Source organism: Echinops telfairi, unplaced genomic scaffold, assembly GCF_000313985.2.
Source record: "Echinops telfairi isolate 266 unplaced genomic scaffold, ASM31398v2 ScPeMD7_7424;HRSCAF=8462, whole genome shotgun sequence".
NCBI lineage: Eukaryota > Metazoa > Chordata > Mammalia > Afrosoricida > Tenrecidae > Echinops > Echinops telfairi.
Window position 1 is genome coordinate 29,618,358 of NW_022111324.1, and position 17,010 is coordinate 29,635,367.

Genomic DNA, 17,010 nt, shown 5'->3' on the forward strand with positions numbered 1-17,010 from the left:
TATGGGATTTTCTATGAAACATAGTTTTATTTAGCTTAATAGTTTACAGAATAGAATCTTTTCATAGTCATTAAATTCTATGTTCTCCCAGGTTATTGTTTCTTTACAAATAGTATTAGGGGAGAGCTGATCAATATAAAATTCAACACATTCCAGAAATGCTATAAGCAGTGAAAGCTCAATTGAATGTTTACTTCTCATTGAATTTAATGTGCTGTTTTAAAGTACTTGTTTTTATTGCATTTATATTACTGAGGTGTTTATACATGACCATATTTAGTCCTCACAGAAATGCCATGTAGAATATATTAGTCTTAGTATTAATATTAGATCATAGTATTAGCTTTATTAGATGTAGAAAATGAACTGCTTTTCAATAAGTAATCAATGAAATGAGTTCAGAAGCCTACTGTTTCAGGGATATTGAAAAACCAGTTCCCTTTTTGCTTGTTTATTTTTATTTTTTAAAACGATGGAAATTATTTTATTCATTCACTAGATTACTACAATGTAAGGGAATAATTATTTAGCAGATGCAGATGTACAGGCTGGAGGACAGTTCCTTAACATGTAACCAGGCCATGCCTGTAACCTGCATGGAAAGCCGCTATCCTGATCACAGACAGGCCAGGAGAAAAGAGAATCCCGCGGCAGAATGAGAGCGCCTCAGGGGACACTGATGGGCACAGGGTGCCCGTGGCCTGAGACCCCGCATCCTTTCCTCAGGCAGGAAGGAGATCTCGTCATTGCTCTCCAGTTCTACTTGATTCTGTCTTCACAAGTTTACTTCCCCTGAGCTGGGAGCTCTTACTTGCGACTTCCCTTTTTCATCTTTGTTTTTTAAATCATTTTATTGGTGGCGCTGACAACTCTCATCACAATCCATACATACATCCCTTGTGTCAGACACATCGGTTCACTTGTTGCCCTCATCATTCTCAAAACATTTGCTTTCTACTTGAGCCCTTGGTATCAGCTCCTCCTTTTTTTCTCTCCCACTCCGTTCCCCTTTCCCTCATGAACTCTTGATAATTTATAAATTATTATTATTTGGTCGTATCTCACACTGTCCGAAGTCTCCCTTCACCCACTTTTCTGTTGTCCATCCCCCAGGGAGGAGGTCACATGTAGATGTTTGTCATCGGCTCCCGCTTTCTACCGCACCTTCCCTCCACCCTCCCGGTATCGCCACTCTCACCATTGGTCCCGGGGGAGTCATCTGTCCTGGATTCCCTGTGTTGCCAGCTACTTGTTTATTTTTTTAATATATGGTTCTTAAAGTGTCCTGAAGGAATGACACTGCATATTGTAGCCCAGAAAGTAATTTCTTTTTTGTTGAACTGCCGTGACTGAGATCCCCCGGCCTGCAAGTTAAGACACCTTGTTGAATTGGGCATTTTGGACTTCACAGCCAGGCACATTACTGCCACCACCTTTGATTCCTTTTGCACACTTTACCATAATATCAGTACTTCATCTATCCCACTGATTGATACCCTTCAAGGTTTTTCAGGGACAACCTCTGGCATGTAGGAGGGGCTCAATGGTTATGGAATTAATAAACTCTCTGAGGAAGTAGCCGAGTTGTATCTTAAAATCTCACAGTCAACTGAATTTATTTGTCCAAAGCATTTTTCACAGTTTTTTACGGGAAGAATGCTTTGATCACTCTTGGTCATCAAAGGAGCTCTGGGGTCCAATGAGCATTGTGCTACTAAGCACACAGTCCGGGATTCAAAACCCCCAGCCACTCCCTCCTCTGGAGGGAGAAGAGGCTGTCTGTACCCAGAGAGATTTTCAGATTCAGAAATAAGCTTGCCGAGTGAGAGTTACTGCAGTAGCAGCGGTGTTGGATTGTGGAATCTCTCAGCAAGCTGTAGATGTCAGGAAAAAAGTCAAGGGTACTTTAATTCACCGTTAAGTCCCCAATTCCTAGCACAGAGATAGAACTTATTCAGTCACCAGTTCTGGACTTAATCAAACTGCCAAGAATATTAAAAATTAAAACAAAAACCACAGACTAAAACTATTATGCTAATTCCCTAAAAGATTTCTTTTTCTTTGTTTAGTGTTGTGCTGATCTCTTTCTTTATTTCTTTATTTTGCTTTCCAAGCCTGTTTCCTCTCATGTGTATACCACTTACTATATGACAGCCGCCTTTCTAGATACTGTAAAAATACTGTCTCACATGACCCTAATAGAGGTTCTATGGGATATGGATTGTTATTGCCTCCTTCATATTATGTTTTAGGGTCTTGAGCACAGAAATGTCGCTGAGGTCACATAATTACTTCCTGGTGCTGGATACGAGTGACACTGATTGATTAATGTTCTCTCATCTAGCTTAAATGATTTGTATGCTTACCTTTTACGTTAATCAGATTTGTTGAAAGGGGGAAAATCACAAATATACCATAGGATGAAAACCACGTGTACGTTTCAATTGGTTCCTTTATGTGGAATCAAATTAGGTGTGATGGCTCTGTTCCCTGTGTGCTCTCATTCTAGTGGGGATGTACATCCACTTAACCGGAAGGGGGCAGATATGTGGAAACAATTATACAATTTGCCACACCCTTCAGCTGAGGTCTCAGTATCTCTGTATGGGCTAGAGTAGGCACTCTACATGTAACACCATGCTGACACTAGAGTGCAACTTTTTTTTTTTTAACCTAGAGGGGGACATTTGTATATCCATCCCTGTACAATGTACACTTTACTGGAGGGGGTATGGGTAAAAATCCAGTAGCAGAAAGTTCTTCATTCTGCTTCATCAGTTTCTTTTTACTGCGAAAAGGAAACCCTCATGCAATTATCTAGCAAATGCATCTGCATACTTAAGTTTATTACTGAGAAGAGGAAATTCTCATGCAATTATCTAGCAAATGCATCCGCATACTTAAGTTTAATTCATCAATAATGTTTTAAGTGCCTGCTGTGGAGCTAATTTTATACCAAAGGCTGGTATAAAACTAATGAGTTTGTTTGTGAAGAATTATAGTTTGTTTTGTCTGGTTTGTTAGATTGATGAGAAGACGGGCGTTAGCTATCCTAGCAAGGAGCCCACCTTTGCCACATAGTGGACACCTAGTAATTTTTGAACGATGACCAACCAAGGCGAACTAAAGTCTAAAAAGTCTGAAATGCACCCTTCTCTCTATCACAGGAGCTTCTACTAGCAGAAAAGTGGGCTAAAATGAACAAGCTCCCATTTCCAAAGATAGACCCTTACGTCTTTGATCGGGAAGGACTAAAAGAGTGTTATATCTTTAAACCCAAAAACCCCGATGTGGAGAAAGATTGCCCAACCATCATCCACTTTGTTCTGGCTAACATCAATTTCAGAAAGTACAAGTCTCCAGGTATGTTGGGAATCGTTTCAGTCTAGACCATTGAAGTCTGATAGGCAAGGAAAGCTCACACTGGTACTTCCATGCCAGTGGTTCCATTTGGAAATCTTCCCTTATTTTGATAAAGATTTATAGTATCTTGAACCCCCAATTATTTTACCTTTGTCCCACCCGAAGATTATCTGGGTTTCTTACAACGCAGAAACGGAAGAGTTACCAGCCAGTTCAGTGAGAAGAATCTCCATGCCTTGTCACAAGACTTGGATTAGTTTGTTCTAATTGATTCATTCTAGTTGATTGTCATAGGAGTTGTTAAATATTTTTATGATTACCCTTGCAAGGGAGACCTTGTTTTAAAACAATGAATGTAAAACATTCTGGGATTGTTACTGACCACATGAGTAACAGGATCTAGCAGTACAAGATGACTAGCAATTTGCCAAAATTTGCTTCAAGTAGAACCTGAGAAGCAAGTTCAAGGCAATGCAATTCTGCTTTACAGCACCCAGAGGGCTCATGAAAAGATATCTAGAGATTAGCTGGTATTATGCTAAAAACAATATCATTTTGAGAACAGGAAATGTAGTTTTATTTGTTTTGTTTTATTTTTATAAAAAAGAAAGAGGCAGATAATAGTCCTGGAGGGTAGGAGAGGAAAAGACGGAGGAGAAAATGATCTCTTTTTTCTAGCTTGTACAGGAATCCAGAAAAAATGATTAATGTGCATATTAAAAAATGATTAATTGTGAGGCATGCTTTAACACAAGAGAAGGAAGAACAGGCCAGGATTTTTTAGCTATTGAATACTTGGGTGTTTCAGACCCAGAATATTTTCGATCACTGTTAATTTTCAAGGAGAGACTCATTGAGTAGTTGGCTTGCGTAGCAGATTCCTGCGGCATGACAACAGACACTGTTCTGTCTTGGGCTTCCCAGGAGAATGTTCGCAGCTCAAGATTGGAGTACGAATAGTTTACTTGGGTGGTGTCCGGAACTTTGGTACTGAGCGGTGAAGTGTGAAGGCATGGGTGACAACAAAGACTGGTTTCTTTAGCTAGCTTCCATCGGAGGGCACGGAAGTGGTAACTTTGCAGGGAAACTGAAAAATGGCATCTAAGTTAGAATCAGCAGTTCCTTGCTACCCATACACACATACACACACCCAGGGGTAAGGGAACTGAGGATTTATTTATATACTAATTTCCCAGAGTCATTGATTGAGGGCTACTTGGGATGGAGTGTTGTCCATTTCCAGAACTTCAAAACTACTGCTAATGGACCAAGACATTTTCCATAGCTGTAAAGAGGGGCAGGAAGCCCTTGGGCAAAGAGAAACACACTATCCATTGGAATTCACTTGAATGCACAGAAGTGGGAGAGTTCAAGGTATTTGGGTACAGGTACCAATAGTGTATGCTATGAGTAACATAACTTCTCTGGAGTTCCCTAGTGCTGTTCTTTAAGCTATTTGTAGATTTTATTCCTTGAATTTTAGAACCACTTAATGGTTTTCTAACTAACACAATTGATGATTCTTCTGATATTTAGGTGTTCCAAGAGAAACTAAAGAGGAGAAAGAAATAGCTGACTTTGACATTTTTGATGACCCAGAATCACCATTTTCAACTTTTAACTTTCAATATCCAAACCAAGCATTCAAAAGGTTGCATGACCTAATGTACTTCAATACCCTAAACAACATTGATGTAAGTATCTATCACTATTAGAGTATTATTATACACTGTTCCACATGAACATAACAATACTACTTTCTAGATAACAGAAAATAAGATTCATGAACACCACCACCAAAAATGTGCCAAATTGCTTTTAATGAGTTATTTTATGCATAACTGGAAGAACCCTAAAACTTCACAAATAATAACCATTCACTGGCTGAGCTTATATTTTATGCTATCATGTAATGGTTAATGATACGCTATCTTTTGATTGGCTAATACTTATTTTCTTCCCCAAAGTGTCGTCTCTCACATCGTGATAAAATAAATTTTATTTTATAAATAAGGAAGACAAGTGATGATGAGAAAATACAATGAAGTTTGTCTGCCAAATATAAAAATGAGTAACTTTTAAATGCTACACTCACGCTTTAAAATGCCCTAAGCTTTATTGCTCTTGGCAGTAGCCTCCCTAACTTTTAGTTATTGAAATATCAAGCATTCTTCATTTTAGAAACAAGTAATTCTCTTCCTATTGATCATTTTTTATCACTAGTATATCGACTACCAAGATTTCTGTGAAATTCCCTAGTCTCTACCACACCATTTAGGGAAACTATTGCATAATTAAAATCATGCTACCTTGTGATTTTGAATCGTAGCGTCTGACAAGTTTTTATCAATTGAGGAAGCCTAAGAGCTATAAATTTTTATATGAAATTGTAGTGTCTGACATGTTAACACTTGAGAAAGTCCAAATTCATAGTACAAATGGGATCGTGTGCATTAGAAAAAGTATAAAAAGAAAAGAAAGAAAAAATCATATGCAGAAAGAGAGGGTATGATGTCTGATGATTCCTTTTCTTTTGGGGAGTTTCTGAATGGCACATAACACCTCACTGTGTGTGGATAAGGGTTCTGCTCACAGGGGATTTAAGGAGATTTTGTAAGCAAGTAGAACTCTGGCATATCTAGTTCTGTTTTGTCTGAAATCTGTAATGATTAATTGTGTACAAAGATGGCACATACCCCTAATATTTACTAGAGTCTTTAATTTGATAAAAGTAGGAATGTTTCCTTCATAGAAGTTTTCACTATTAATAGTTTTATCTTACAGTGCTTTTAAAATGTTGCTGTAGCATTCCAGACATAACATTTTGGTAGCAGTGTGATCAGGTGGAAGGTATGTGGTTAAAAAAATACATGGAATAAAAACCCCAGGGATAAGAGGCCAGTTCCTGCAACTCTAAAGTGTTTTCTTTTGATTCTTTATTTGAGCATAATATGAGTCAATTCATGCTAAATATGTTTAGCAACATTAATAGCTGATATCGTTTTCTGAATATATGTAAATTGATGTATCTTGTACGCGGTGATCATCTGAAGACCACCAGCTCTTTTGGGTCTGTAGTGATAGTGAGCACTCAACAAGAGAAGCTTAACGTATCCTCCCCTAGGAGGAAGATACATTCTCAAATCATATTTGATTTTGAAAATACCCACCTTGTTAAAAAAGACTAGAGAACGAAGAAACAATCTCATGGCCATCTCATTTTGTTTTTCTAGAATAAAGCCAGTGAACTCAAAACAGCGTGTTTCTTGTCATGACCACTCTAGCTCAGGTTGTCTTCATATGGGAAAAACCTCAATTCTCACTGCATATCTGTACAAGCATCTGTACAGTGGATCATCGATGACCATTGAAGGGGAGGAGGACTTTCAGTGAGGCAGGTTGACACAGGGACTGATCCAGCAGACTTGAACATAGCAACAACTGTGAGCCAGGGCAGGACCAGTGGTGTTTCCTTCTGTTGTGCATATAGTTGCTATAAATGAGAACCAACCCATTGGTGCCTAGGCACAGCAGCATACTTACTCTGTTGGATTTGGGAAAATAAAATAATATATAATACTCGTACTGAAAACAGCTCCGTTCCTCTTATGGTTTCCAATTATGCTTTATATAAAATCTTCTAAGTCATTTTATATAAAGAATGATATACTTTTATGAACATATTTTTAAAAGCATTCTTCAAGGTAGTGTGTTTGGCACAGTGATCAAAATATGAAAGCATGGTCAAAAGTAAAATTTATTTTAAAATAACTGTTTTGACTTGCAACTCAACAAATACCGGTTGCTTATAAACCTTTAATCAAGCTATGTGTGATGGTACCGTCTACCTTTTCAGGCATTCGGTGAAAGGAACATGAAGAGGCAAGCTTCTGGGCTTTTTGCCATGTTTACATCCCAGATGGGTCATATGTTTAGCTTAGACAAAGACACTTAATGTAGTGTAGCTGAATTTCATCATCTCGGAAGCAAAGCGAACCATTCCTTTCATAATGCAGTTATAAGCATTTAATCTTTTTTTTACTATCAATAATGGATTTTATTCTGATTTTCTAATATTAAATAAAAGCATTTGATCTTGAGGTGGTTTTTGAACCCAACCACTGCTGTCAGGGTCCTGCAAATAAAAGCTGCTCAATGAATGGACATCTATACATGTGTCTATGCGTGTCAATAGCCTGTACCCCTGCAGGCCTCTGACTGACACACCCCAAGACTTTTGAAAATGCACAGAAGTGAAAACATAGACATTTATATATGCTGTCTGAGTAGGCAGTGAGAATTATTTGAGGGGATGAATTTAATCTTTCTCCTAAATTGCATCACCATTTAGATTTAGGGGCTCCAGTGGTTGCTCTCTGTGCGCAGACATGTTAGTCTCTCAAATCCTGTCCAGCCTTTGTGCCCATTACCATTTTCTTTCTTTCTTCTTGTCTCCCAAATCAAGAAAACACTTTCTATCAGCATCAACACTTCTATTTTATTTTCCCTCCCATCCCGGGGGACCATCAAGGAATGTTTCTTTTCGTCTGAAAAATTTTTATTGGCTTGCTCATAATAATCATCTCATATAATATTTGTTCTTTTGCCATTGACTTTTAAAAGGTGAGAAGTACACAGCTTTGTGGAGACTAGGATACGGAATAATGTAGTAGGCTCGACCACAAGCTAAATCGTTCCCTCACTGTTTGGATAGAGCAGGATGCGCATTTACACTTCAGCACATGTTTGTCTGCCATGGATGGGGCTGAACGCTTCAAATGAGAAGCCATTTAATGGACCATCTCTGTGGGCACTGCTTCTGTGTGGTACAGCCACGGCTGAAGGCAACTTCTCAACCATCCACCTTCCAGCTTGAATCTTTACTCTGGAAAGGTCACCTGTGCCTGGCTGTTTCCTTACCCCAGGAGTTCCGAGTTGGTCTGTGTTGTTTAAGCCAAATTCCAACTCATCTGTAAGGACTTCGGCTCTGCTTCTCCTCATTTCGTGACAGCAGCCAGCCTTGCTCATGCGCACTGGATGCCTGCGTGTACTCAGTCTTGCCAAATGCCCTCTCACGGAATATCGCGTCAGCGCGTTCACACTGGCAGTATTTCGTTCTTTTTTTGAAGACCTTCTCTGGTCACTTACCTTGGAGGATTTGTGGTACGTGGGAGGTGCCCGGGCTTTGGATTGAGACAGAAATTGATGTTCAAAACTTTGCTGTGCTGAGCATTATCTAGATGATCGTGGACCTGTTGGTTAACATGTATGGATTCTGCTTTCCTCACTGGGGAAGGGAAATAATGAGGAAAGCAGAATTCATACTAACTACAAGGCTAGCAGTTCGAAACTTCTAGCTGCTCCAAGAAAGAACGATCGGCCTTTCTCGTCTAATGCAGTTACTCTATGCGTTAGAACCAAGTTGGGGCAGTGAGTTGTATATATTTGGTTTTGTGGTGCACAATAATGAATTCTAGGATTCTTATCTAATTCTAGGAATTGTTAAATATTAGATGCCAATTAAAATAAGGAAGTACAAACTCAGAAATAAAAACCTCCAGTAAAACAACACGTCTGCCCTCTACCTGCTGCTGACTTAGTTGAGACCTGTAGGATGGGATAGAGCTGTCCGAAAGGGTTCACAGGCTGCAAATCCGTGTAGCCGCTGACTACCATGTGTTTTCCCCAGTTAGGAACTGGTCGGTTCGAAGCTCTAACCTTTCAGTTAGTAGCCAAATGTGTAACCAAGGAGCAATTCGGGCACTTTCATTCAGAAATATAGGTACTTTTTGCTTTCCATTTACTATTACCTAATTTCTATGATAAGAGTATCTAGGTATATATGTGTATTTATACCTTTTAAAAGGAATTGAGAAGCTCTTTGTTATTCACTATGGCCTAAGCATGTGTATTCTAGGTCTACATTAATCCATATTAAATATTGTTTGTAATCTCTTTCTATTTTAATTATTCTTCGATTCAACACCTTTATTGAGGTTCCACTAATGCAGGCACTGAACTAAGAAACAGATACAGCAATGAACAAACAGATAAAGCAAGAAAACATTCGAATTCATAGTATCAGACAAATATTTTCTCCTAAAATATTTGTTTCAAAACCAACCCACGGGTCCAAACACCAAAACCAGATCACTGACATCCAGTCAATGCCGACTCACAGGGCCCGGTGCTGGGTTTCCCGCCTGTAGCTGTTGATGGGCGTAGAAAGCCCAGTCTTTCCCGTAGAGCTGCCTACCGCTGGCTGCAAGCTGCCGGTCCGCACATAACCACAACACCAGCAGGGTCGTGTTTTTATTTACAGATGAGGAAACGGGCTTATTTGGGCAGATCCCTGGATGTCACACAATTATGTAGGGGAGCTGAGATATAACTTCAGGTCTTTTCTCAGTCTCTCTAAAATTAGAACCACCTGTTTTTCAGAGTTTACTTCCGTAAAAATTTCAACTCACTGCAGCGCAGTCCATTCGAACTCCTAGCTCCCCTATCGTCCTGAGTAGAGCTGTCCCTGTGGATATATATCCTCGCCTGTCAATCTTCACAGAGTAAAATGCTGCCTCGTTCTCCTGGAGAGCAGTGGGTAGGTTTGAGTTGCTGACCTTCGCAGTCTAGTCTCCTTTCCAGGCAGGCCAGCCCCGCAGATGTCTCCTATATGTGCCCCACTCTTCCATCTTCAACTTCGTGTGGGGTTTTCTTATTGAAAACCCTAGCTAATAAAAAACCTATTTCATTCTCAAAGATTGCACTAAGGTGTCACCCTCCTCATGAACTTAACCTTATCATGTTTAATTCAACACCTATAAGTATGTGCTCTGAATTCATTAATTTGCAAATATTTGATGTGCATCGTTCATGTTCTTGGTGCTGGCATAAGAGAAGACAAGACTAGTAAGGTGCCTGTGTCTACACCACTAGATTCTTAACACATAGTAATTTGACTTAATTATCTTTTATTTTCCTATACTGGCATTTTTTCCTCTTTTACTACTATTTTACTACCTACTTAACTCTCAAAATGTCCCATAAACTTTCTCTTGGACTTAAAACATTTTTTTTTCTAGTGCGAAAACTCCGTATTTGCTTGTGGATGACTTACAATTTTACATCTTCAAATTTGCTCCTTTCCTGAGAGAAGATCACATTTTACACATTTGTTTGGTTATTTTCAATGTATTCTTTGCCTTCCAAAAGTTTCAGGAATTCAAATACACAATTAGAAGGCTATTTCAATAATTCAGGTGAAAGATGACTTTGACCAGACAGAGACAGGCCATGGGGATGGAGGGGGTTGAGATGTAATGGCTATTAATAGGGTAACAGTGATGGAAGGGATTTGGAATCTCAATGAATTTCTGAGGAGATGAATAAGGAAGTTAGATTTTAAAAGTACTATTTAAAATAATTTAATACAAAAATCCAAAGATTCATTTTGGATTTGGAATCCTACTAATTTAGAACATGTCTAGCTGTGCCATGTCAAAAGGTTTGGATTTAGCAAGTAAGGTAGCATTAAGTTTTAACATCTGCTCACATCCCAGGAGCATCCTTAGTTCACAGGAAGTACTGAGACCTGTAAGTACGCTAAAAAAACACACACACCAGAAAACCTGGTTAACAGTTTCACAGTGTTATCCTGCCACCTAGTGGCTGAATCTACGCATCCTCCCTGCATCTATTTGGGTTTTTCAAGGCATTATCAATGTAAATATTCATTTTCTTTATTAGAATTTTCTGCTTCTAGGAACTTCGCCAAGGTCCAATTATGGGAAATAATGTAGTTAAAGATATTGATGGTTGTCTGTGCTAATGGATTTATTACAAAAATAATTGGCATAATAATTATCATCTAAGTTGTTCGGTGTTCTTTTAATTGATTAGAATGTTATATGTGTTCAGAAAATTAAATATGTGATTTTTTGCTTTTATTGGGTACTTCTTAATGATGAGGACTGATTTTGCTCATATTGTTTTGGAAAAGGAACAACTAACTTGAACGCGTATTTCTAAAAAGTTAGGGGAAAATATTAAAACAAAATTTAATAGTACAATTGATAGCAGGCTTGGTTTTCCAACCTATATTATAAGGCAAACTACTCTTGGTTATTGGTAGTATGTTTCTCTCTAGTAGCTATATAGATTCACAACTAATTTAAATCTCCAAATTATCATAATATATGGTCAGTTTAAAAATAACAGTAGTGGCTGATACTAGTTATGGAATGTTTCCAATATGCTACCCATCATGCAATTAAGTGATAGATGACTGCCGTCCCCACAGAGCCCAAGATCAGGACAGTATTATTATTCCCAGGTAAACAATATCAATATTTTGAGCTAATTCTGTTCCATCTCAAATTACTACACTTACAGTCCCTTGATGACGTGACCTCCCTAGGTCCAAAGCCTCTTTGTCATGTTTAGATTAATTATGTTTCTTCAGTCATGGGAATTATGGTGTCCACAAGCATTTCTACTTCTCACAAAACAATCAGTCAAGTTTGAGTGTATTTTTTCCCCAAAAAACAATCGTGTAAAATGGGGATTCAAAAGAGTTCATGGGAGGATGGAATGAAAAGTTAGTAGAATTTTTCTAGGAACTTTTTGAAGTCCCTATAAAACAATGAAGCGTGTTAGAGTATCACATTCCTGTGAGGAATTTATCTTTGTCAAAGACTGTTGCTTAAAGAATAGAGAGCCCTATTGAAAGATTGGAGGGGCCTGCCCAGAGGACCTGACCTAAGTCAAGCCACACCCACACGAGCACACTCCTCTCCCCATGCATGGGTCCACGATTGACCCAGGGAGCTTAGGTGTGGAAATGGAGACTCTTCTGTGCACCTGTTTCCATCCAGCTCTGGGTGGCATGATGCCATAAGGTCCTGAATGACTTGGACTCTCCAAGGATTTCTCCCCAGGTCAGAGGACTGAAATGATACTACCCCAATGTTTCTCCGCAGTCTCCGGGGTTACGAGAATAGAGGGAACCCTGGAGAAACACTGTGCGCCAGCCTTGTCTGTTGGTGTCTCTCACTGCTAGACGAAATCCTACAAACTCAGGAAATGGAGTCTTCTAAACCGTACAGGTTCTAAAACTAGCAGGAGAGCCATGAGAATGACATGACCAGTCCACAGAGACCATTCTCTTTGCTCTGTAATAACGCCTTCCACCAAATTTCCTCCCCCCCCCCCCAAATCCTAACCAGGTTAATTTCACATTAGGAACCCAATCCCAAAGCCAAACCCATTGCTACCAAGTTGATTCCAAGAGTTCCTAGTCACCTGCATTGTCTTCTGCTCACCACCCATTTCAACCTGGATAAAGAATATGATCGTAAAATATATTTTTTCAATCATTGATCATAAAAATATGATCATAAATTTTTTTAATCGATAAAATCACTGCTCTTCTGAGGTAAAGGACACCATGTTTTATCGCTGTAGTTGGGTAAAGAAGCAGCATCTCTCAGCAATCCCTTCTGCCTTCACTGAAATGAGCTGTTGTGGACTCCAATTCACAGTCACTCAACTTAGGTCAGCCCAGGACCACACCACCTAGAATGTTTCTTAGTCAATTTTCCAGAAGGAGATTTCCACGTCTTCTGAAATAGCTGAGTAGATTCAGACTTCCAATCTTTCTGCTAGCATCTAAGCGTGTTAACACGGTTACCATCTCGGGACTTCTAGGCCGAGGTAAACGTTTTACTTCCTGAGCTTCGTCAAATGCACGGCGGTTCAAGCCCACTAGCCATGGAAGGAAGATGAGGCTGCCTGTCGCAGGAAAGATCTGTAGTCTCACAAATCCCTTTCTATTGTTAGAATAAACTCCATGCCAGGCTTATTAGACATGCAAGAAGCCCTACTGCAGCGGCGGGTCAGGTATTGGGCTGAGAGCTGCAAGGTTAGCTGTTCCAACCCGCTAACTGCTCTGTGGGAGAAAGATGAGACTATCTACTCCTGTGAAGACTTACGGTTTCAAAATCCCTATTCAGTAGCGATGGGTTAGAATCAACCTGACAGCATTGGGGTTGGGTTTATGAGTAGTGCAAATGCGGTAGACTTGCCTAAGGATAATCAAGATATTAATGGTTCTAATCCAGCCAGAGGCATCTTGAATGTAGTCCTTGCAATCTGTTTCTTATGGCTTTCAGCCATCCAAACCCAATGGAGCACAGTTCTACTCTAAAGCATATGAAATTGCCATGACTCAGAATTAACTGGATGGAAATTTGTGGTCCTACTTGTAAAGAATATATACTACAAATGTTGTAATGATTTCTTCCCTAGTATCACTTTCTACATTTACTTTACCAGGTTATAAATACTTTGTATTCCAATTTTATCAGTGTAAAATCTGTAAATCTTGCAGAATGCTTCTTTCCCCATGGAATAAAGGAAGGGGCACTGACTACGTGGCCTGTTGACCACGGTGGTGTATGTATAACTCAGACTTTTCTTTCTTTCAAAAGGAATGCTGTAAGGAAAGGATCGATTCTATTTTTGTTTTGACGAAATACATGTTTCAATGAATTCATGTAGTGCCGACACACATCTCTGCTTCTGTTTGCAGGTGATAAAGAAGGCCATTGTTGAAAGCATTGAATATAGAAGACAACATCCATCTCGTTGCTCCGTTTCACTCAGTAGCGTTGAGGCAAGGCGATTCTTCAATAAGGAGTTTCTAGACAAACCCACAGCATAGTTTGTGCACGGGAACAGGCAGGCATTTCTGATGTGGAGGCAGTCTGAAATTCCTTGACAACTGGATTTGAAGCATGGTACAGACAGTAGTACTGATCATAAGATACTGGCTGATTTGAGATGATGTTGACTATGCACAAAATATTCTTAACTACAATTTCCATCAGCTCCTGATGTAGAAATATATGCTGTATTTTTAAACATTACTTACTAGCTATTTTATGTGTGCTCCTGTTAAAAATATCTTTTTAAGATATTTAACAGTTCAATCTCAGTAAGACTGCATCGTTGTGAATGCTATTCACTGACTAGATTTATTCATGCTATGAGACAACACTATTTCTTATTTATATGTATACATATATGAAATAAACCAACCTATAAACAAAATTCTAGCACGTGTCTGTCCGTGTGTCATGCCGCGGTGGCGTAGGGATTGCTGTGGTGCTGGACGCCATGCTCCCAATAATGTCAGCTGGTCACCACAGTGAACAGCTTCCAGACGAAGAACAGACTATGAAGAAGGAATAGGCTGTCCACTGCTGAGAAATTAGCCACTGAGAACATTATGGACAGAATAGAAACTCTTCAAAACCTCATGAATAGAAGTAGAGCGTTGTCGGAGATAGTGCCAGAAGCGGAGCCCCTCAGATTGGAAGTCACTCACAGTAAGATTGAGAAAGGACTGCCTTCTCAAAGCAGAATTGACCATAATGGCAGGGATGGAGTAAAGCGTGTGGGAATAAAGCCTTAAGGACCTTCAAGTGCTGGTGGGAAACCATTCAAAATGAAAAGAAACAGTAGCAGATTTCTATTAATGATCAGAACTTGGAACGTACAAAGTATGAATCAAGGAAAATCGGAAGTTGAAAAACTTGAAATGGAACATACTCAAGTGGACATTATAGGTACTAGTGAGCTGAAATAGACGGGCACTGTCCATTTTGAATCAGAAAATCATATGGTTTACTAAGCTGGGAATGAAATAATTGAGAGGAATAGCTTTCATTCATTATTTTAAAAAAATTCATGATCTATGTTGAAGTACAGTGCTGGCTCTGATAGGATTGATCTATCCTCATTCAAGGAAATCCTATCAATACAACTATTAGTCAAATTTATCCAAGACCATCAAAGATAGTAATGAAGTTGAAGAATTATACCAATGTCTCCTGTCTGAAATTGATCAAACATGCAGTCAAGATGCACTGATAATTATTGGCATTTGGAATGCAAACGTTAGAAACAAAGTGGAAAGAACAGTATTTGGAAAATGTAGACTTGAAGATAGAAATGAAGCTGGAGATTACATGATAGCATTTTGCAAAACCAACGATTTGTTCATCACAAGTGGCATGGACAAAGACCTGAAATTGGGAAATAAAAAAGGAAAAACATGCTGAACATATCTTAAACTGAAAGAACTCAAGAAAAATAAATCAAGCCTTTAGTTACAATATGGAAAGTTTCTCTAGGTAAAATACTGAACAATGCAGGAAGCATCACACAAGATGGAAAGAATACAGAGTCAGTGTACCAAAAAGAACCAGTCAATAGTCAATGTCATATAACGGCAAGAGGTAGCATAAGAGCAAGAATTGATGTAATGAAGGAAGAAGTTCAAGAGACACCGAAAGCATTAGCCCAAAATAAGGCACCAGGAATTGATGGAATACCGATTGGAATGGTTCATCAAATCGATGAAGCACTGGGCGCTCTCAGTGGTTTATGCCAAGAAATTTGACATTTACTGGAAGAGATCCATAATTGTACTCGATTCATTTCTTTGGTGACCCAACAGAATGCTCAGATCATAGAATAATATCATTAGTATTACATATAAGTAAAATTGCGCTGAAGTTTATCCATCAGTGGTTGCAACCGTACATTAGCAGGGAACTGCCAGAGGTTCAGGATGGATTCAGAAGAGGACATGAAATAAGGAATATCGATGCTGATGTCTGATCGACCTTTGCTCTAGTCAGAAAATACCAGAAAGATTTTCACTTATGATTAATTGACTAATTGACTATGCTAAGGCATTCAACTCTGTGAATCATAACAAACTATGGATAGGCTTGATAAAAATTTGAATCCCAGAACACTACTTTATTCTCACGCAGAATCTGTACATGAACTGAAAAGCAGTTGTGCAAGTAGAACATGGGCACACTGCATGGTTTCAAATCAGAAATGATGTTCATCAGGGTTTCATCTTCTCAATATACTTATTCACTCTGTATGTTGAGCAAACAGTCAGATAAATTAGAGTCTCTGAACAAGAATGCAGCCTCAGGATTGGATGAAGGCTTATCACAATTTTATTTGTTGAACCTGAGGAGGATTTGAAGCACTTACTGATAAACAGCAAGGTCTATAACCATCAATATCAACAATAACTCAGTGCAAAGAAAACCAAATTCCACACAGGAAAACCAGTATGTTAAGCTTAGAAAAGATAAATGTGTAAAGAATTTTGTCTTGCTTGGCTATACAATCAATGCTCATGGAAGCTGCAGTCCGGACATCAAATGCCACATTGCATTGGGTAAATCTGCTGAACAAGACTCATTAAAGGGTTGAGAATCAAGTGTGGCTTTGGGACCAAAGTGAGCCTGACGCAAGTCATGGTATTTTCTATTGCCTCATAGTCATGTGAAAATCGGACATTGAAAAAAGAAGATGAAAGAAGAATGGATGCTTTTGAATTACGGTGCTGGTGAACAATATTGAAAATACCATGGACTGATAAAAGAACAAATTGGATCTCTCTTGGAAGAATTATAGCTAGAATTCTCTTTAGAAGCAAGAATGGCAAAACTTTGAGCATGCTATCAGGAAAGACCAGTCTCTGGAGACAGATATCTTCCTTGAATAAGTAGTGGGGCAGCCGAAAAAGAGGAAGGTCCTCAACAAGAAGGGTTTACACAG

The 17,010-nt window shown here is 38.9% G+C and overlaps 1 protein-coding gene across 1 annotated transcript in view; it reads left to right on the top strand.

Moving 5' to 3' along the window:
* Nucleotides 1-14,448, top strand: part of PLA2G4A (phospholipase A2 group IVA) — a 166,463-nt gene extending 152,015 nt beyond the window's left edge. Inside the window, exons 16-18 of the mRNA XM_004706661.2 lie at nt 3,168-3,363; nt 4,900-5,057; nt 13,949-14,448. Coding sequence (XP_004706718.1) covers nt 3,168-3,363; nt 4,900-5,057; nt 13,949-14,080 — 486 coding nt within the window. The 3' untranslated portion in view covers nt 14,081-14,448. The remainder of the gene's footprint in view (nt 1-3,167; nt 3,364-4,899; nt 5,058-13,948) is intronic.
* Nucleotides 14,449-17,010: the final 2,562 nt, after the last annotated feature.